A 22,954-nucleotide genomic window follows, 5' to 3' on the forward strand; every position below is an offset into this window, starting at 1 on the left:
ATACCTTGTGGTCTGTAAAAAAAAAAATGACATAGGCAGAATGTTTATTATTTTTAAGATATTTGCCAATTGTGAAAAGGAGAATAATGTACTATAAATGGTCTAATGTACAGTATGTAGAGTTTACGTCTTGTGGATAAATCAGGAAGAGGAATACAGTGTTTTACAGGGTTTTTTTTATTTTGGAAAGGGGGGGGGGGAACCTTGATCCACTCAACACTATGCTTAATATTAGCATATTATTTTGATTAATCTCCTAAGTGTACCTAAAGATACCATGAAACATTCAATTTCCTGAGTTTGTACAAGTAGCCAATAGCCTGCAAGGCATCTCTGATGATTAGAGAAACCACTAGTGCTCCTTGCACAGAACTCTGCCCCTAATTCATACGTGTCCCTCGTACGTTGTCTCCACAGACAGAGCAAATGGATCGGTAACAAATGGAAGAATGACATCTGCATATTGTCTTCCATTTAATTTAATTTTTGCTAAACATATGGGTTCAGTTATATATATATATATATATAATTTCTAGTTTTATGCTGGCCGATTAGTCTTTTAAAGTTTGTCCAGGAATTTTGTGGTGAAGAGGCTCAGGTCACACTGAGTGGCCATTCTTGCACTGATTTTATAATGATCAATTTAATGAGACTCCTATGTGTGTATGCTTATTTCTTAAATTCTATTCCACAGCTATTATTCATGCACAGGGGGAATAAAAAGGGAAATTAGTAAGAACCTGATGCATACACTGAGCAAAATGGTATAGTGCAAATAATTAACTTCATATATGAAAAAGGTGCTATTCCTGAAAAAAAAAAAAATCAATTGTGTAAACTAGCTCCAAGTGTATAGTCGGAAAATACAGAAAGCACTCTGATCTCTCAGATGTGCAGATATATTGTTTGGGGCAGTAAACATGATCATGTGGCAGGGTACAGAGGTCCCCATTCATATCCATACTGACCAGAAGAGGCTCAGCGGATCTGCTGTGCTTTTTCTAAGACATGTAGAAGGGCAAACCCAGGCATGAAGTACAATAAAGCATTGAACTGATAATGTTATGCAAAAATGACTGCATGCCAGATATCTGTTCAATTTACCTCCTGCTGGGTCTACAAATGAAGCAATACATTTACTTTCTAGTAGTTGATCATCCAGAATAACTGGTGCAGGCCAAAATTGGCTATCAGTTTGACAGCACAGAGGGCAGAGCAACCATTAAAAGAGATGCAGTTTCAAAGGAAGATGTGTGTTGGGAAGCGAGGAGAGTGGTGTGGCTATGAGCCCGAGAACTGTGGTGAGTTAGGAATACACAACTACATGTTCAAACTGAAGGGATAATGGCATTCCCCAGATACAAAATTACAAGCAGCAAGGCCACAGTAATACAAAACTTGGGATTAACTCCTAAATGAAAAATGGATGTCTAGGGCGGGTTTTTTCTTTTTTTTCAAGCATACCAGGGCTTAACTTTCACTTTGATTAGAGTGTACCTTTATCAAGCAGCATGTGAGATTGTTCATTTGACATCTACTTACTCTGATGATGAAATCAGATATCCTAGGGACAGGGAAACTACTTAAAGTTCATGGGAAATTTAGCTGATTTTACCCGATTTACCTATTTTTTTTTTAATTATTATTATGGCTTTCACATGCTTACATGGTTGTTCAATCTTTTCATGATTGTTCTGGAGATACATATGGTTTCCCTTCAGGTACTATCTCTGTTTTAGGAACATCCTACAGAACAACAGCTACATCAAAATTGTATATTGTTCTCAAGTAAGAAGACTAAACAGATAGACTGTACTACACCTAGGACAAAAGTTTTAACACACGCACACTTTAATGGACTCTGAATTATATTTGAATAATTTTCTGCCGACTGAAAGTGTTGTTTTGGTTTATAATTGCTAGCGGGAGTCTCACTTTATGCCAGGATGTTATTTCTGGAAAGTGTAACTCAAATGTCTCACCATTTGTCCCACCAAAAACCCAGGTCTCAACTGAAAATTACTAACATATATACATGTCATGTGCATACTTTTGTCCCTCTTCACATCCTATTGATATATTAACTGCTTAACCACTTCAAGTCCGGACACTTTTATCCCCTTCCTGTCCAGGCCAATTTTCAGCTTTCAGCGCTATTACACTTTGAATGACAATTGTGCGGTCATGCAACACTGTACCCATATGAATTTTTTAGCATTTTTTTTAGACAGATAAAGCTTTATTTTGTGGTATTTATTCACCACTGGGATTTTTATTTTTTTTTATATATAAATGAAAAAGTCCAAAAATTTGGAAAAAAAAGTGTTTTTCTTATAGAATTTTGCAAGTAAATAATATTTCATCATAAATCTTACCCAATAATTATTCCATTATCTTTTTAGTAAAAAAAAAAAAAATAACCCAAATTAGTTTATAACCAAAAATTATAATTTTTTAAACTTTCTTTTTTTTAATATTATTTGTTTTTTACATACTGTCACCCTAGCAGTACAGTGTCACCATGGTGACACTGTACTACTTGTGGGGGGTGATGAAGATTTTTTTTTACACTGATTGCTTTTACAGCCTTTATGGGTATAAAAGCAATAATTTCTCCTTCTCTCTGGCTGCATTCTTGCAGCCATTGAGAACCACTATGTGAGCTGTGATTGGTCACAGCTTGTCACATGGTACAAGGCTGTTGTAAATAGCCTTCTACCATGTGACCTCTGTGATCATTCACAGATTTCACACGTAGTAAGCAATGATGTCAGAAGTGACATCTTGCTTACTACTCTGCATGTGAGCGGGACCTCGCACAGAGGTCCTGTACGACGATCATTGTTTCCACTCCCAGGGAGCGCGCACAAGCAGGGGCGGGGAAGCCGTTTATAAACGGCCACCCACCCCTGCACTGCCACCGTCCAGCTGTTGTATATAAACGGCTGGACGGTGGTGGTTAAGGACCGCCCTATAGCAGATATACCGCTACAAAGCGGGAACCTGTGTGCAAAATCGTGTGTGTGTGTATGTGTATATATATATATATATATATATATATATATATATATATATATGTGTGATTTTGCATATCTGGATAGGGGGGGCGTGCGCCCTACCTGCGCTGCCATTTGCAGCCGTGGATGTCAGTCACCAGGTCTTGACCGTAAATTACCTGCTGGCGCACGGTGATTACCAACAATCACCAACGGCGAGGAAGTCTGTTTTGTTTACAAACAGTTTTCTTCCGTCAGCTTGAGCACACTGCGTGGGTTGGATGTGCACAGCCATCCAGAGCAGTGTGCTTACAGTGAAGCACACACCCCCGCCCCCTAGTAAACCCACTTCCAGTACATAGTTAAACCTTTGATCGACCCTCACATTAACCCCTTCCTGCCCAGTGCCATTAGTACAGTGTCAGTGCTTTTTTTTTTTTTTTAGCACTGATCACTGTATTGGTGTCACTGGGGATTTCAGTGACACCAAGTTAGTTCACCCCACTGTCAGAATGGCCACTGCAGTCTAACTAAAAGTTGCTGATCGCCGCCATTACTAGTAGAAAAAAAAATCCCAGTATCTATACTGCCATTTGTAAACGCTATAACTTTCACATAAACAAATTTACACGTATTATTTTTTGTTTGTTTGTTTTTAGCAAAGACATGTTGCAGAGTACATTTTGGCCTAAATTTGACAAAATTTAATTTTTATTTACTGGACATGTTTAATAGCAAAAAGTCCAAAATATAGTTTTTTAAAAAATTGTCAGTCTTTTTTTGGTTATAGCACAATAAATAAAAAACGCACAGGTGATTAAATACCACTAAAAGAAAGCTCAATTTGTGGGGAAAAAAAGGACGTTAATTTAATTTGGGCGCAGCGTTGCATGACCACAAACCGTAACACAAAAAATGGCCTGGTCAGGAAGGGAGGTAAATTCTCAGGAGGGCAAGTGGTTAAATACTATCTTCACTTATAAACGAAAAAAAACAAAACATTAAAATAACAGACAAAAAAAATAAAATAAAACAAATGTTACTAACCTGATGATTTGGAATGGAAATGTAACATTTAATTTAAAATGTAGGTATCAAAGTCAGATTTCAGCATTTGCTAATACAGATACACTTGCAACACAAAATCAACCACGCACGTCCTATTTTCTAACCATTGGTGCTGTAATGGTTAAAATATTTTTGGGCTGCTGGGAGTGTTGTGCGATGTAACATATAGGCAACATCAATATATTTAGTTGCCATTCTAACCTCACGTCACATGATCAGTAGTAAATTGGAGAACATGGTACACCTGAACCCCCAACTCTTATCTCTCAGGTTACCAAGCAACAGCACAGCACTCGGTGTACAGTATTCAACATTTGTACTGAGAGAACAGATACTATGAACAATATTTCTTTCAATTTTCCAGACTACTGCTTCAGAAGGCCATTATGTTTTGGTGGTAATTATTTTCAGTGTATTCTGTAAATAAGAGTAATTGGCTTGAGTTGAGGACTGGAAGATAACTCCTAATGCCGGTTTTTTTAAGAATGTATTTATGTGGATGCACTCACTATAATAAGGTCATACTGCAATGAAGTATATTCTGGAAAGGAGGTAAAACATTGTTAAATATAGCATACATGTGTCAGAGTGTACTCCTGAAAATGACACCCAGCTACACTGTGCATATAAACAGAGTGCCAAAGCTGAACTAACAGATGAAAAGCAAATTTATAGATAAGATTTTTGTTTCCTTTCAATAAAGATCACATATTTGGTCTTCAATAATTATTTTTGCATTCAATACTTCAGAACTGGTGCTTTTTACTGAATCCATTCATGTTGTGGTCAGTGTATCGGTAGTAAGATTAAACAAGATTCCCTTTTGCAGAAAATGCCATTCTATCAGCTAAAAGTTCATCTTTCTGTCACCTCCAGGGACCTGTATCACTTCATTTTGTCCCCTATTTTGGACAGCACAGTCCAGCTGTGATAAGCCATGATATACCCTGCATGCTTCTAGAACTTGTGTCACACTAGCATGGGGCATTATAATACTGTCTAGGGGGCAGTGGGACACATTACTGTTACTTATTTTTCCCTTCATCGCAGTGGTTTTATTTTTGCAAATGATCCAATGACATTGTTGGCAAGTCCTACAGCACCAAAACCTTCAACAGTTCTGTACCTTTTTCTCTCCCTTTATAATCTGTTACTGACTCCTACCTCCCAAGAGAACAAAGAAATTAACTCATTGGTAATAGTTACATCAAGCTGATGCCTGCCTCTGTCTCACTTGAAGGTCATCTTTAACTAATGCTAAATACAGTTTTTTATTTCCTTCTGTAAATTTGGTTGATTGTAACTTATACATCTGAAATGCCAAACTGTTTTTCTGCATAAAAGATTTGTGTTAAGTTTTATTTTCCATACATTTATTAAATGAAATATGACTCTTCATATGTAGGTGTCATGCTGTCTATTGCCTATGTAGCTAAAGCAACAGATCCTAAGACAAGGGTCTGACTACTAGAATATAACCAAATAATGGATGTTTATGTTGATGATAATGTGGATATTGTTTAGGAATGCTTGCTTCTTACACAGGTAAGTGAAATTAAATCTAACAAGAACAGTGTATATTTATAAGTAGCATTAGGATGAGAAGGCAGCTTTGCACATTTCACCTCACCAAAACTGATGCTCATCCAACACTGACATTTGCTGTGAAATATATTTCCTTTATCTTTAGAATTTTACCTCTGCTGTAACAGTGTCATAAAGAGCATTTTACACCTATAAATTCCAGTCAGTGTTACTTTTTCATTTTAGAATGTTTATCTTTACAGAAATAATTGTTACTTAATTTAATTCTGTCAAAAGTTTAGTTTATACTATTAATACTATAGTATTCACTGGTCATTGCATTAGTGTCACTTAGTTCCCACCCAGTGTCAGATTGCCCACTGCACTATTACAGTCCCACTATAAGCTGCTGATCACCGCCATTACGAGTATAAATAAAAATTCCAGTATATACACCATCGTTTGTAGACAATATAACTTTCCCAAACTTTGTATTATTATCTTCATGATGTTTGAGATGTAGCACCAGCCACCATCATGAAACTAGTGGCTGGCCCCAATTCATATATCGCTGTGGTGTCTCCAAACCCTGGGTTTTTTACGATCAAACTCTGTCCCTCAACGGAAAAAAAAATGTTAGGGCGAGTATAAAAAAAATAGATTTTTATTTACCTGTACAATCTATAACTTGGAGAATAGAACAAGACACATGGTGAACATTCATAATCCTTGGTAGAATGTTGAAAAGGCAGTGACCATTACACTGTAAGCATATACACATTTGCACAACTGTTACACGCAAACAAGTTTTGATTATCCTCAGTGTATATATCACCAGTGTAGATCCTGGTTGTTTTCTCCTTCCTCTGCAAACTGCAGTTTTCTCAGACACCAGGCAATCCACAGATATTGCCCCAATATCTGTGGATTGCCTTGTTAAACTGACCATGTTTCCCAGTGAAGCTGTGTAGAGGAATGTGTCTATTCTCTCCACTCTTATCTCAGATTACACTCAGGTTCTCACCCCCGCCTCCTGGAAAACTGAGGAAAAAAAAAAGATCTGCTCTGTGTACTTTCATCAATACAAGATCTGAAAGGAAAGTACACGCAAAAAACATATATCATTTATTTACAATAAAAATAGACATATTTTAAATAATAGTATTACAAGAAAATAAACACAGAGAGGATAAATGTTAGACATAACCTTGGGAATAAAAAGTGTATATTTTACACCTCTATCTGTACAAGTATCTCACCATTAACTGTTCACAAGTCTTTTTTCATTGAACATCTCCGACGAAAGATAGAAACAAAAATCATTCACTGAAGACCAATTTCCAGATATTGATCAAAGTGCCACACCAAATACTTTGTGTGCCAATGTGAATATGCACTGGTGCTGGGAATCGATCTGTTTGCAACAAGGGTAAATGATAGCTAGAAATATACCCACTACATCAATTTATGCAGTGAACTAAAATGTCAACTGAGGCCTCTTGAATGATTACAACATCTTCAGATTAAGAGAAAAAGGAAAATCAGTGACTCACGCTATCAGATAAATTTAAAGCACCAAACGCTGTGACCTTTAGCATATTACTGGGAAGAATCCAAAATTTCTGTTTTAGTGTCTGTTTTACTGCCCACTTGGTAGCTCATTTTCTGGAGCTAATTCTTGTGTTGGAGACAACCTTGTGGTCCCGAGAAGGGTAGGCTTCTGAGGTTCAGATTCTGCAGACTGTTCCATATCCACAGACTCACTTCCATAGGCACTGTCAACCATGATCTCTTTGGCTAAAAAAAAAAATTGTAAATTAATCATTCATTCTCACTAACAAGATGTTTGCTTCTTGTGCAATAAATGTAAACACTTCAGTGAAATATGAGAATGTTGCAGCCTTAAAGCATTACTAAAAGGTAACATATTCGAGTAATAAACATGTTATACCCACCTGCTCTGTGCAATGGTATTGCACAGAGCAGCCACCCAAACCTCTTCTGGGGACCCTGCTGGCGATCTTGGCTCCTCCTCTTCTCTATCTGCCACCATAGGAAGCCGTTTGCTATGGGGATACAGGGTGTGCTTGCTCCTGAGCTGTGTGTGTGTCTATGAAGCCATGATCCACAGGCACGCGCACACACCTCTGCCCCCTGCTTCCTCCTCAATGTATTTGATTCACAACAGCTGGATCCAAAGGATCCTGCTGCTGCTGAGTCCCTGTGCAAAGAGGAGAGAAGAGATGAAGTGCTATGGGAGGACAGAAAGCTTTAAAACATGTTTTTTTTTTTACCTTAACCCCTTCACGCCATCACAAAAACATGCAGTATCACAAAACTGGGCTTTTTTGCTTGAGGCAACATATTTGCGTACCTGTCTTTGTGCTGGGAGCGCGCTGCACAGCATGCGTCCAGCACAAAGACCGGGGTGTCACTGAGAGCCCCGGGTCCCATTCTAACAATCACGACCTGGGACTCCCGATTATGAGTCTACATGATCGCTGTGATAGCCTCTGACTGGCTACAACAGTGATCAGTCACTGTATGGCCCCGCCTCCCTTTTGTTTGTTTTTTCTCTTCTCTGCATGATGGAGAGAGATACATTGTACCTCTCTCTCTCCTTGCATAGAGAAAAAAACAAAACAAAAACAATTTGTTAAAAAGAAAGATACATATTAAAAAATAAAATAAAAAATACCTAGATCAAGGTTTGATCTAGTTCAGTGCCAGGGTTAGTGTTTGGGTCAAGGTCAGGATTTTTTTTTTTTTTTTTTTTTTTTTTTTTTTTTAATGGTGTCAGTGTGTTTTAAGGGAACAAAAATGCGCACTATTATTTCTGTACTGTGGGTACAAATAACATACACATATTTGGTATCGCTGCAATAGTCAAGAGCTGGAAAATTTAGTTTGAGTTGTTCTTTGGTGGTAGATTATGAAGCTGCAATTGTTTGAGAACAATTGCATCATGCTGCCAGTTTTGCCACATATTATATTTGCTTTCTAATCCCACATCCTATGTTCTGATATCAGAGATTGCCAGTAGCAACTATACAGGAGTTTGTCAGGTGTATTGTGTTTCTGAAAGAGTGTAGATCATTTTGTGGTTTTAGAAGTAGAAGATTTTAGCTTCTTCCTTTAAATGAAACATGTTTGGTACAATATATTCTTTATAATGTGTAAATTAGTATTACATGTTTATGAATGCCAGCAGCAGCTGTGTATGATATAGCTGTATACCTGGCTTTGCCACTGATGTCATGCTTCTATCATGTTTGTAATTTTACTGATTTTCATACATTTTCTTAAAACATTTAAATAAAGTTTAAATTGTTACTAAACCCAGGACCCTGCACTCACTACATCTGGTCTCCCACAGTACACAGAAATGCAATTATTTTAGCAAATATAAACTATTAAAATCTTTTCTCATCAGCAGTATATAGCAGTCTTGTGACCTCTATCAGTGTCTGGCTGAGCATTGGTTAATCTTGTAGGAGGAGTTTTCATTCTCCTCTAACTGTCCTATGAGCTGCTTAATCCCTGGCCCTCTGTCTGAAAAGCACTGATTAGCCCCGTGCCAAGCACATGATCCCCCCCCCCCCCCCCCCCCGAAAACAAAAAAAATTCTATGGAGAAACACACCAAACAGAGTATGTACAGACCTGCCACTGCTGCTCTAACTATGGCAAATGTATTGGGGACAGCAAAACAAGGGGAGGATCAGAGAGGACAGGATCAAGCAGCCTTTTTAACCACTTCAAGTCCAGATACTTTAACCCCCTTCCAGTCCAGGCCAATTTTTAGCTTTCAGCGCTATCCTACTTTGAATGACAGTTGCGTGATCATGCAACACTGTACCCAAATGAACTTTTTAGCATTTTTTTGAGACAGATATAACTTTCTTTAGGTGGTATTTATTCACCACTGGGATTTTTATTTTTTTGCTACATAAATGAAAGACCACAAATTTTGAAAAAGAAGTGTTTTTGCAAATAAATAATCTTTCCTCATAAATCCTGGCCAAATTCAGCTATCTTTAGTAAACAATGATGTCAGGAAGTGACATCTTGTTTACTACTGTTCATGTGATCACTGATTGACCAATCAGTGATAACATGAAAATCGGGACCTCACAGTGCGGTCCCATTCCGCAAACTGTGGACACAACTGGCACAGATCAGGCAATGGATGCGGGGGGACGTTTAAAAACATCCCCCCACATTGGCAATGCTCCTGTCTGTCCCTTTATCGGCATGGGTTGGAAGGGAAGAGGTTAAACAATGCTGAGGATTAACCCCTTAGGTTCCACAGTGAGTAAAACAAGAATACTTTACTGCATATACAGACTGAATTTACTGTTGTGGATTTAGTAACACTTTAATATGCAAACCCTCAACCTATGGCATTTTAAAGAGCAGCAGTGTGAGAGGAGGCTATGAGGCAATCCCATAGAGCAATCACTTGCTATGTTCTAATTGTATGCCTGGTGGCTCCACAGGGACCCACTAGTCTGACACATGACAGAAACATGTCAATTCTGCTATTACAGAAGTGGTAGTTACTACCTACAGGGAACACATCTTTGTGAAATGCAAATGTTGCATGTGTGTTTTACACAAGAGGGTGGAGAATTCTTGTAGCAGTCTGCACTTCTCTCATGGAATCAGCCAAGAAACTGTATATAGAGGCTCTCTTCCATGTAGTACAACATGTTCTAACAAACAAGATCAATAGCTCAGAGAGGATGCTTCCCCTGGCAATTATTCAGTAAACAAGTGTTGTTTTCTCTTTTTATTGGTAGCCGTATCATAGTCTGAACAGAGTGGAAATGCATCCATTTGCTGAGATGTGTGCTCATTTATTTTCCCTAACAAAAAATCTTGTTCACAGCACAAAGTTTTTTATACTGCTGGAATATGCTTTTTGTGTTGTTTTAATTGCAGTAAGTGTACTGATGAAAATGGTTTATAAAATAATCTAACCTTACAATATAAAACATAAGACAGCTTCTCTGTGGAAGTGTGTGTATGAAAAAAAATAAAGGTTGGTATTGCTGACCTCCTTCTGAAAATAGTAAGTGCCTGGCTGCCCCTGGCTTCAATACTTTGGGGCTTATTTATCAATCAGTGAAATAACTTTGGTTTTGATGGCAACTGATGTTTGTAAAATAATACTGATAATACTATACTTCGCAATTAAAAATGTATGCATAGCAGCAGCAGACGGGCAGCTAAATCCTGCTTCCAGATGTCCTGTCTGCAGGGAAAGGGTGTGTTAATAAGTTGCCCCTGGAGCGATCTTTCTTCCTGTCAATTGATATACAGTTGCGTTTTTTAATTTGTGTGGTTTTTTTTTTTTTTGTTTTTTATTATTGTGCAAGACTGCAGTTCCAAGAGGTCTTGTAAAATGTGCTTCATGATATTTCTGAAGCATAGAAGTCTTATTTCCATTGGTTATAATATTGTTTTCTTGTTCTGGAATGTTCAAATGTGGCTTTTTAAATTGAATGCACTTTTTTAAAATGATGCATTTGGCCATCTCTTCTTTTTCTTTTAATTGTTAATATTTCTACTCTTGTCTGATCTGATATGGGCCCTTCAAACCTCTCAGGTCAGCCTCGGAGATTCTCCTTCCCAGATCATGAATTCTCAGGGCCATTACTGCTCATTTCAGAACAATGAACAGGAGAGTTCAATAATGCTGCTGCACCCCTTTTCTGGTGTTAATCCCTCTAGCTAATGTGTTGCACCAAATTCATAAATTTATAAAGCATCTGCAACACTTTTGGTTGTTGTCTCGAGCGCTAAATTCAGGTAGCTCTAAAATGAGCCACTTTCACATTGTAAAGCAATGTCTAGACAGTTTTTATCTTATGAAGTGAAGCTGATTAGGACCAACTCTCTTTTTTTTGCATACAGAGCCTGACACAGACAGATTTTACAAAAGTGTTTTGCGTGCATTCTAAAAGTGTTGCCTAGAACTTGTACTTGAATTTGGTGCATGCTGCGCAACTTTTAGAATTCACGTGAGACACTTTTGCAAAATCTGTCCATACCAATCTTTATGAATTCCAGAGACTGAGCGTTGTTACAACCAGCACAGGATAAGAGATGTGTTCTGCTATAGTTATGTCTTAGGGATTAGGTTTGCCTAGTGTTGGGGGTCAGGGGTTTAGGGGGTATAGTTTGTGTTAGGACCATATCAAACTTGCAGTAAAAAAGGAATTTTGACTTGCCTGTAAATTTCATATCTTGGAATACAGTACAGGACACAGGCAGAAAATACACCAAGGGTTATAGGCATGTAAGTTCAGGTGATTGAACACTGACAAAGCTTAGAGGACACACCCCCTGGGTGTCTTCCATATAACCTTACCTCACTCTGTGGGTCCTCCGTTTTGCAGCAAGCAAAGCAGAGTAAACCAAGTAACGGAAGGGAGGATGGCCTGTTTCCAGTAAAGTACTCCAAGATATGGAATTTATAGGCAAGTCAAAATTCCTCTTAATTGTACAGTACAGGACACAGACAGAGTAATCATTCACCACACCATGGGATGTCCCCAAGCAATAAAAAAGTAGGATGGGCAGCAATGAGGCATACATAACTGTGCCAAATGGTGAAAACAAAGACCTAACTTCAAAGTGCTGCTGTGAGAATCTTGTGGCCAAAAGCTGCATTCACAGAAGATTGGAAATCCATCTGGTAAAACTTTGAAAAAGTATGAACAGAAGACTTTGGTGTTGAAATTCCCATGAAACTCCTATTGATCTGGAAAAATGGGTGAGGAAAGGCTCCTTACACGACAGGGCCACCAGTTCAGAAACATGTCTAAGAGATGTGAAGGTGACCAAAAAGACTACTTCAGGGGAATTTCTGTGATAGGTTCAAAGGATGTTTTCTACAAGGCAGAAAGAACCAAGTTGAAATCCCAAGGAAGCACAAAGTGCTGCAATGAAGGCTTAATACCAGATATGCCATGAAGTACGGTTCTTACAAGGGAAAGTGAAGCCAGAGGTCTTTGAAAAACAATGGATAAGGCTGAGACCTGACCTTTGAGAGTTCTTATGGTCAAGTTCTTATCAGGATCTGTTCGTAGGAAGGCCAGAATGCAAGGAACATAGTCATATCTGGGATTGAAGTGCCTGTGTGTTTAGGTAAGAAAGGATTTCGAGGTAGGATAGAATAAAGGACCTTGAGATTGCAGATATGGCCTGTTGGGAAGAGGTCAGGGGTTGTCTATTAGAAGTCTTAGTATGTTTGTGTACCAGGTTCTCCTGAGCCAGTTTGGTTCAATTAAGATCACTGGTTTCCTTGTTTGCTTTATTTTCAGGAGCAAATGGGGCAGAATTTGCACTGGAACGAAGGCATAAATTAGGCTGAACTGTCTCCAGAGGATTATCAAGGCATGCAAGGCTAGAGCTAGAGAAAACTTAGTTCTGGCAACAAGAAGAGATAGTTTGTTTTTGAAACTGGAGTCTAGGATGTCCACGAAAAATCCCCCATCTTTAGCATATCCGATTGAAGACATCTGAGTGAAAGGTCTATTTCCATGATCCAGTGGATGCGGCTGAGGTAATCTGCTTTCTAGTTGTCTATTCCTGGGATGTGGAACGCAGATGGTGGTTGTTGGACAGGGAGTCTCTGTCCAAGTGATGATCTGGCTTCCTTCAAGGCAGCCAGACTCTTGGTACCCCATTGATGGCTGATGTAGGCCACAGTCATGGCATTGTCTGACTGGACCCTGACTGGAAGTCTCTTCAGAAAGGGGTTCCAGTGCTGTAGGTTAACCCGGGACTGCTCCAAGTTGCTTTGACCATGTTCCTTAGACTGTGGAGGAGTGTTCCAATCCCCAACACTCCGAGAGACGTACGTCTGTTGTGCTAGCTTTCCAGTGAAATGGAGGGAAGGTCTTCCCCAGTGTTAGAGCTGGGGGTGGCAATCCACCATGATAGGGAACACCTTCCTTGGTTGAACTGAAGCATGGGTAAATCAAGAGAAGGAGCCTGCTTTTTACAGGTCAACAAAATATTTGGTTGGAAAGTTCCTTAATGGAAATGGGCAAACGACATTGCCTCAAAGAAGGCTACCATTAGGCCTAAAACTCTCACGGAGAATCTCATTTTGGGATCCCAATTCTCAAGCATGTGCTCTTAGAGAAAGAACTTTCTTTTCTGGGAGAAAGACTTTTGTGTGAGATGTGTTGAAGACCAGACCCAAACATTCCAGGCGAAGGGATGGCTGGAGAGCAGATTGGTTGAAGGTGAACACCATGTCGAAAGGCCTGGCCATTTTTCTGATAGCTGGGAGGGAGAGGAGTCCTTTACAAGATCATATAGGTGCCCATGACGTGGACCTTTGTGAACATTCTGGGAGCACATTATAGGCTGAAGGGCAGTGAAACAAACTGGAAGTTACTGGGGAGCAAAGAAAGCACTGATGAGGTGGGTAAATGGGAACATGTACTGTAGATAGGCATCTTGAATGTCAACTAAAACTACCAGTGCTTCACACTGCTATAATGGAAATCACAACTATGGGCCTTAAGTAACACCCTGCTCAAAAGCAGAAGAATGTGCATATGAAGAACTATACTACAGTGGAGCAACTATAAAACTATGTGAACAAAACACTGAAAAAATTAAATCTCATATGACTGTAACTATTGGCAACACAGGTAGTCCCATACCCTAGACAAAACACACTGACTATCTGGCATCCAATCCAATATGTAGTGGATTTAAAGACAAAAAGGTATATTGAATCATTATAAAATGCACTCACAAATATGTGTGTGTGTGTGTGTGTGTGTGTGTGTGGAATGGAAGGCGGTATACAGTGTGACCAGTCTTGGGGAACACGGAGTTGCTTCGGTGTGTGAAGGAGGAACGCCCCATCATCATGATGACATCAGTGACGCTCCAACATCCAACAAGTTCCAAGCTCCGATGTGACATCAGTTGCAGTGCTCATGCAATGCGTTCCTGAACAGAGACAGCAGGATCAACCACAGGAATAGCCGACTTCTTTGCAAACTCTCCACTGGATAGAGTTCAGCAAAGATTTTGCGGGCACTGAAAATCCTTTCTGGAGTAATCCTGTCATTATAGACTGCATATTCTCTCTCTTGAAAAACAGGGAATCGTTTGCATATATCTGTACCCAAAGGGGCATTTCATTATGGAAGAGAGCCTGGCTGAACAATGCCAAGGCTTCTGCAGACAGAGGCAATGAGCTTTTGAAAGCTAGCAAAGTTTACTTAATGCTCCTAAAAGAAGTCTACAGGGATTGCGTCCCATAGCAATGGACCAAGGCCCTGGACCTGCATAGCACCCTACGTGTTGTACCAAGGTAAGCACCCATAAAGGAACCAGTGCCCAAAGCAACATTAAAGGCTGCTCCCACAGTTGGCGTTCAAGTGCAGTTCCCAAGATTTTGCTGAGGTTGTGCTAATCCGGATACACTACTTCTATGTTGCCATTAAAAGACAGTGAGGGGTTGATTGAAGAATTTGAAGACAAAATAATAAACAAAAATTATAAAATAGCAAAGGAGGATTTTCTCTGTGAAGGAGAAAAGGTTCATCACCCTCAGTCACTAGCACAAAACTGAGGATCCAGAGTGGGGCAGGGTTACAGGGGAGGCATCCAGAGGGTGTGTCCTCTACAGCTTTGCCAGTGACCAACTGCCTGATGGTACACTATAACCCAAACTGTATGAATACTCTGCTTGTGTCCTGTGTTGTACAAAATAAAATGTATACCTGCAAGGCATTGCTCCCTGGCTTACAAATGCTGCAGACTCTCCCTCACCACCAAGTGACATCTCACTCATCCCACCAGTGAGGGAGCAAAGCTATACTAATAGATGCATATTTTTTGGCCATCTATAGGGATCTTGTCACCAGAGACAGGATTGCAATTCAATTTGAGACTCATACTACAATAGGTTACAATAAAAGATTTACATTTTCTGGAATTCCACATTCAAAGGAAGCATATGGCTGCCCTTGCCCCTCTCCTAATGAAAATGCTACTCCCCTGCAAGCTTCTGGCTTCAATACCTTGAGAAACTGATGGGAACAAGCAAGCACATCAGAAAGTCTGGAATGAAATCTAATCTGCACATTTGTTCCAGGCCGGTGGCTAATAAAAGTGCCAAAGCTACTGGATCATCATGAAAGTGAGGAAAATCTTATTTTTCAGGAGAACAGGTTGGCAGCCTCCATGCTTCCTTTATTGAAAAGATCTATTTTGGAATAATGGACACAAAATCATTCAGAGATCTGTTCAGGGCTTGTGGAAACTGCTAAGAGATAATCAGGGTTCCTTGTAAGGACTGGTCACTTCAAGTAACTCTTGTTATCTATGTGATATTAGCTGACTATTTAGTTATTGCTGTCTAAGAGCAATGGGTAATCCTGCTTCAATATAAAAAAAAGAGGATGTCATTTTTCCAGATGTGTGTGTTTACTACGGCAAAAATGTATTATAGAAATCTACTGTTGACATATTTATTCCATTCGCATGCTCCTTGCTTTTTTATACAACGTATGAGAGAAACTAGGCCATGTTTTCAGTTTGTGCAAAAGCATACCTTGATCTGCCTGCTTCACATATGTCTCCGAGCTGCACAGAAGTTGCACGCCTTCATTCACTCCCATGGACTCTAGTATTTTAATCAGCCCACTGAGACTTCCACCAGAAAGCTATGGGAAAAATACCACAATTAATACTATTTACTAACAGTGTATGCATGCCACATCCATTAATTTTAAAAATGACAGGCTTATCAAAAAGTATCCCAGGCTGAAGAAATTGCCTGGCTGAAAATAATATCTACCTCATAACTACGCAGGAGGTTCTCTGTAGGGGACGACGTGTTTTTGTAAGTGTCAACCAAACTCTGAAGGCTCAGCCGTGAAGCAAGTTCAGTCCAGTCTGATCCTGTCTGGCCCTCGGTCAGTAATTTCTCAAGGCGCTGTACAGTATTGGTTTCCAGAGAGAGCACATTCACTAGAATGCAATGTGAAAAGGTCATTTCAATACTTCATTACAGCCTCCAGCTGGGCTGCAAAATAACAAAGCATATCATTCAGAGCTTTTCCGGATTACCTATGCGACATTCTATTTAACATTAACTAGTTCAGTTAAGTGCAATTTACATCTAAATTGACCTAATAAAAGTCTCCAAAATAAATTCTGTAGAAATAAAAAACTACTAATATTGGTCACCATGCCACAACAGCCATACGCATGGAAACATAGAAAAAAAAGAATTAAAAATGGAACTTGTGTATATGTCTGGTAGGGGTGGGGCACGTATACAGCACACCCACTAACTCCAAATGACATTTAAAAATCTAACTCCATGTTTTAGTGAACTTTACTTTAAATATTTTGTTGAACCAAGATGATCCACACAAACTATTTCCGACATCAACACGTGCAGCAGCTGTTAGTGCTGTATGAAATGTATGTAGCCTCAGTTACATACAATATACAGCGCAGTGGGATGGGGATCCTGCTCAGCCATTCACAGGAGGCTTTGTATTTTTGGAATGAATACAAGGCTTCCTCTGAATAGCTGATGCAGAGAGGTAGGTGGTTGACTTCAGCTGCTGAATGTGTTAGTGAATAATATGGTTTGGACCAGTTTGGAGTTAGGCTTTAAAGTGTTTCTAAACCCAGGACCCTGCATGCACTATATCTGGTCTCCCACAGTACACAGAACATGGAAGTGCAATTATTTTAGTAAGTATAAACTGCTAAATACCTCTTCTCATCAGCAGTTAGACACTCTTGTGACTATCAGTGCCCAGCAGAGCACATGTTAAAGCTTGTAGGAGGGGTATTCATTCTGCTGCGGGAGGATGCAGGACACCTGAACTCTGTCTGGACAGCGCTGATTGGCCCTGTGCTGATCACATGCACTCTCCCAAGAAATAAGAAGAAAAAAAACCCTCTAGCAATACACACAAAACTGAGCATGCACAGAGTGTCTCCACATGATATGTCTTATCAGGGGATAAGAGGGGGACACTGGAAGAAGTGGAGGATCAGAGAAGTCAGGATCAAACAGCCTTTTTACACAATGCAGATGGGATATGGGGTGATCAGGATGTTGGTGTGGGGTATGGCGGTGATCAGCATGCATGTTATGGGGCATGGCGGTGATCAGGATGCTGGTATGGGACATGGCGGTGATCAGGATGCTGGTATGGGGCATGGTTGTGATCAGGATGCTGGTATGGGGCATGGTGGTGATCAGGATGCTGGTATGGGGCATGGCGGTGATCAGGATGCTGGTATGGGGCATGGTTGTGATCAGAATGCTGGTATGGGGCATGGTTGTGATCAGAATGCTGGTATGGGGCATGGCAGTGATCAGAATGCTGGTATGGGGCATGGCAGTGATCAGGATGCATGGTGTGGGGCATGGCGGTGATCAGACCGCTGGTATGGGGCATGGCGGTGATCAGACCGCTGGTATGGGGCATGGCGGTGATCAGACCGCTGGTATGGGGCATGGCGGTGATCAGACCGCTGGTATGGGGCATGGCGGTGATCAGACCGCTGGTAAGACATATGGAGTGATCAGGATGCTGTTAAGACTTATGGAGTGATCAGGATGCTGGTATGGGGCATGGCGGGAATCAGGATGCTGGTTTGGGGCATAACGGTGATCAGAATGCTAGTATGGGGAATGGTGTTGATCAGGGTGCTGGTATGGGGCATGGCGGTGATCAGAACGCTGGTATGGGGTATGGCGGTGATCAGGATGCTGGTAAGGCATATGGAGTGATCAGGATGCTGGTATGGGGCATGGCGGTGATCAGCATGCATGGTATGGGGCATGGCGGTGATCAGAACGCTGGTATGGGGTATGGCGTATGGCGGTGATCAGGATGCTAGTAAGGCATATGGAGTGATCAGGATGCTGGTATGGGGCATGGCGGTGATCAGGATGCTGGTAAGGCATATGGCGGTGATCAGGATGCTGGTATGGGGCATGGCGGTGATCAGGATGCTGGTTTGGGGCATAACGGTAATCAGAATGCTAGTATGGCGCATGGTGTTGATTGCCATATACCATACCAGCACCCTGATCATCAGGGTGTTGGTATAGGGTATGGCAGTGATCCGGGCATTAGTTTGGGGTATGGCGGTGATCCAGGTGTTGGTTTGGGGTATGGTGGTAATCAGGACGCTGGTATGGTGGTGTTTTTCTGCACACTGGGACAGATGACACGGGCTGGCTGCATTATTTATTGTTCCTACACCGGGGCAGTGATCAGGGACACGGGCACTGATTAGGGACGCTGCGGCTGGCTGGCGCTGCATTCTGTGAGTGAATAAGAAGCCTGACAGTTGAGAGTACACTGAGAGCAAAGAGAAGCGATCTTTAGTTTCACTTTCTAGTGTTTACGATGTGATTGCTGTGATCGGACACAGCAAATCGCATGGTAAAACACAATGTGATTGCCCGAACACAGCGGTAATATGATCTGCTGTATCCGAGGCATCACACCAATTGCCGGGCTCCCAGGTGCGTGCTCCGCAAGCTGCGCAGGAGCCGCCAATGTGGGCTGACATACAGGTACATTAGCCCACATTGGCAAAGCTTCCCGTCCACCATTTATAGACTATGGCCGGACCAGAAGAGGTTAAGCCAGAACAGACACAAGCAAGAAATTTTTTGGAGGGCTGGTTTGGGGAATCAGGTAACTGGAATATTATTAGGCATTTCAGATTTAGCAACTAAAGCGGCCATACAAAATTAGTTTTATTTTCAGCCAGTTTATTTTTCCCTTTACCAGGACATTATATTCCGTACTGTCGGACTACAATGATCAGTGGCTGCTGCCACTTATCAAAGAAAATTTTCCAACATGTCCCTTTGGCAGAAGTCAATGAAATGACTGACTTCTGTCGAGCAGTGATGGTCACGCACTTGTCAACCTTCCATCAGTGTATAGCACATATCACAGATGAGCAGGGGGTACAGCAGTATAAGAGATGAAAATGGGGGTACAGTGGTGGGGCAGATGAGAAGGGGGTACAGTGGTGAGGCAGATGAGAAGGGGGGTACAACAGTGGGGCAGATGAGAAGGGGGTACAGTGGCAAGACAGAAAAGCAAAGGGGGACGGTGGCAGGACAGGAGGGTACAGCAGTGGGGCAGATGAGCAGGGGGTACAGCGTTGGTGCAGATGAGAAGGGGGGTACAGTGACAGGACAGAAAAGCAGAAAGTAAAGTAGCAGGGCAGAAGAGCACGAGGTACAGTGGTGGGGCAAAATGAGAAAGGGGGTATGGTGGCGGGATGGAACAGCAGGGAGTACAGTAGCAGGGCAGGAGAGCAGGGGGGTACAGTGGTGGGGCAGATGAGAAGGGAGGTACAGTGGTGGGATAAGGGGGTAAAGCAGTGGGGCATATGAGCAGGGGGATACAGCAGAGGAGCAGATGAGCAGGGGGGTACAGAAGAGCACGGGAGTACAGTGGTGAGTCAGATGTGCAGGAGGTACAGTGGTAGGTTAGAGGGGTACAGCAGTGGAGCAGATGAGCAGGGTGGTACAGAAGAGTAGGGGGTACAGTGGTGGGTCAAATGAGAAGGGGGTACAACAGTGGAGCAGATGTGCTGGAGGAAGGGGGGGTACAGCAGTGGGGTAGATGAGCAGAGGATTACATAGGTGGGGTAGATAATCAGGGGGGTACAACACAGGGACAGGTGAGCAGGGAGTACAGTGTTCTGAGGTCTGAAGGTGCAGGAATTGGGCTGAACTGAGATTTGAAGGTGCAGGAATTGGGGCTGATCTGAGGGTGCAGAAATTGGAGCTGATTTGAAGTGTGAAGGTGCAGGAGTTGGCTCTGATCTGAGGTGTGAAGATGCAGGAGCTGGGGCTGATCTGAGGTGTGAAAGTGCAGAAATTGGGGCTGATCTACAGTGTGAAGGTGCTGGAGTTGTGACTGATCTGAGATATGATGATGCAAGAATTGTGGGGATCTAAAGTGTGGTGATGCTGGAATAAGGATGCTCTGAGGTGTGAAGGTGTGGAAATTGGGGTTAAGCTGAGAGACCTTTAAGAGATGACTGCTACCACCTCACACTTTATTTCCAACTGTATATTTCGCAGAAGCACTCTGCTGCTCTGCTGGTATATCATTTCAGCCTTACCAACCTTGCTTTGCAACACGTCTTTTAAAATAAGGGAAGTTACCATTTACTTTACCACTTTCAACAAACCCCATTGCTCATTTCTAACTATTTTTCAAGTAGTTTACAAGATTTACATTAAAAAAATTCCTTTTTATGAGTGAGAGTGCGGCTGTATATATAAAAAAAAAAAAGTCAACTTCACACTCTCAAATTCTTTGAAAACATTTTTCGGCAGTGTGCTCAAAATATTGCCTACCCTGGTGTATAGCCAGCTTTAGACAAAAAATTTTAAATTCAGACCTAAAAAACTAAACCACAGCTTCAGAATCTACAGATTTGTTATGGTTTAGACCAGTGTTTCTCAACCTTTTTTCATCCTTTAAAATTATGGACAGTCCCGAGGCACCCTTTAAAATTATGGATAGTCTTGAGGCACCCAATTCTAAAAACGGGGTACCTCAAGACTGTCCATAATTTTTAAAGGGCACCCCATTCTAAAATGTGAAAAACTATTCTAATAGTTTTATGTAATGCAGCAAATTATTATAATACAGGATTTATATAGCCCCAACAGTTTGCGCAGCGCTTTACAAAAACATCCACACATGTAGGACACCCAACACTGGAGGTGATATATTCTTCCAAAGCAAATACACTTTTGCACACTTGTACTGAGTAGTATTCCAGTGTTTCTCTTTTCCCTCAGTTTTTATCCATCACTGAGCTAATGTGACCTCAGCACTGATGGAGAGGGGCAGGTGAGGGTCAAACTAGGATGCTGTGCGAGCAACCGACATCCTCCTTATCGACTGACGATGTCATTGGTTGTCAGGATGCCGGTGGCTAGAAGTTCGTAATGGTGCACAATGAATCCTGTCGCTTTGTGTAAATAAAAGGCAGGCTTGTTCCACCCTCTGACTTGTATACAAGTTTTGGGCAATTTTTTAAATTTGCCAAGGCACCCCTGAAGAAACCCCAAGGCACCCTGGTTGAGAAAGGCTGGATTAGACTATGGTTGTTATTTGCCTCCTGGGCATAAACCCAGGATGTTTTTACTAAAGGATCTGACAAATAAAATTTAACATATCAGTGCTTTCCAATAAATCGCTTATGCTAAACTCCAGGGGATAAAAGACCATCATTTAATTCAATTATGCATTCATTTTAAAATATTCAATACATGGATTTTTAAGTTCAGCTTGTAGCAGAGTCTGTCTTTTAGTTTATTGTAATCTTCTGCAAAACAGCATTAAGACTGAAGGAGGGACGACAGCTTTAAAATAAGCTGTAATCACTAATACAGTCTATTCAGTATTTACTAACTCTTTACACTAGTATACGGATTTTCATTTATTAAGCAAAAGTACCTCTTAAATTGGTTGTATGTACTGCAACTTCGGGGAATCTGAATCCCAGTCTTAAGAAACACACTCTTAACATATTAAAGGAAATGTGCAGATGGCACTTCTAAGGATGCTAGTTGCCTGGCTGACTTTGGCTGTCGTGGACCCCAGAATATGCACACTGGTTAAAAAGTCTGCATACTTGTGACAGATCTTCTAACATTATCAGCAGAGGTCAGCAATGTTAGCCTCCAAGTTCACTTAGTGTAGGTTTCCATTCAACTATTGGCAAATAATCCTTTTGTAAAGTTCTGCAAAGTATTTTAAATGATAGAGACAGAATATCAACCAAAAATAAAAAAAAAAATATTATACAGATGTTATAAATTGAGTTGCAGTTCAGTGAGTAAAATAAGTATTTGATCCCCAAGCAAAACATGACTTAATACTTGGTGGAGAAACCCTTGTTGTCAAGAACAGAGGTAAGTCATTTCTTCTGTCAGGTTTGCACACATCTCAGGAGAGATTTTGGTCCACTCTTCTTTACAGATCTTCTGGAAATCCTTAAGGTTTCTTGGCTGTCGCTAGGCAACTCGAAGTTTCATCTCCCTCCATACATTTTCTACAGGATTATGGTCTGGAGACTAGCTAGGCCACTACATGACCTTAATGTGCTTCTTCTTGAACAACTCGTTTGTTGCCTTGTCAGTATGTTTTTGGTCATTGTCATGCGGGAAGACCCATCCACGGCCCATCTTCAGCGTTCTGGCTGAGGGAAGAAGGTTCTCATCCAAGATTTTACAATATATGGCCTCGTCCATTGCCTCCTCAATGCGGCAAAGTCGGCCTGTACCTTTAGCAGAGAAACAGC

General features: G+C 41.0%; 1 protein-coding gene across 2 annotated transcripts in view; it reads right to left on the reverse strand.

Moving 5' to 3' along the window:
• Positions 1-6,236: 6,236 nt before the first annotated feature.
• Positions 6,237-22,954, reverse strand: part of NFKB2 (nuclear factor kappa B subunit 2) — an 85,413-nt gene continuing 68,695 nt past the window's right edge. For both annotated transcript variants that reach the window (XM_089677244.1, XM_089677243.1), the window contains exons 21-23: positions 16,428-16,600; positions 16,182-16,293; positions 6,237-7,385 (exon numbers count right to left, since the gene is read on the reverse strand). In XM_089677244.1, the coding sequence (XP_089533370.1) occupies positions 7,228-7,385; positions 16,182-16,293; positions 16,428-16,600 (443 nt within the window). In that variant the 3' untranslated portion in view covers positions 6,237-7,227. The remainder of the gene's footprint in view (positions 7,386-16,181; positions 16,294-16,427; positions 16,601-22,954) is intronic.

This window comes from Staurois parvus, unplaced genomic scaffold (assembly GCF_062004578.1).
Source record: "Staurois parvus isolate SC_StPar_1 unplaced genomic scaffold, SC_StPar_1.0 ptg000182l, whole genome shotgun sequence".
Classification (NCBI taxonomy): Eukaryota; Metazoa; Chordata; class Amphibia; order Anura; family Ranidae; genus Staurois; species Staurois parvus.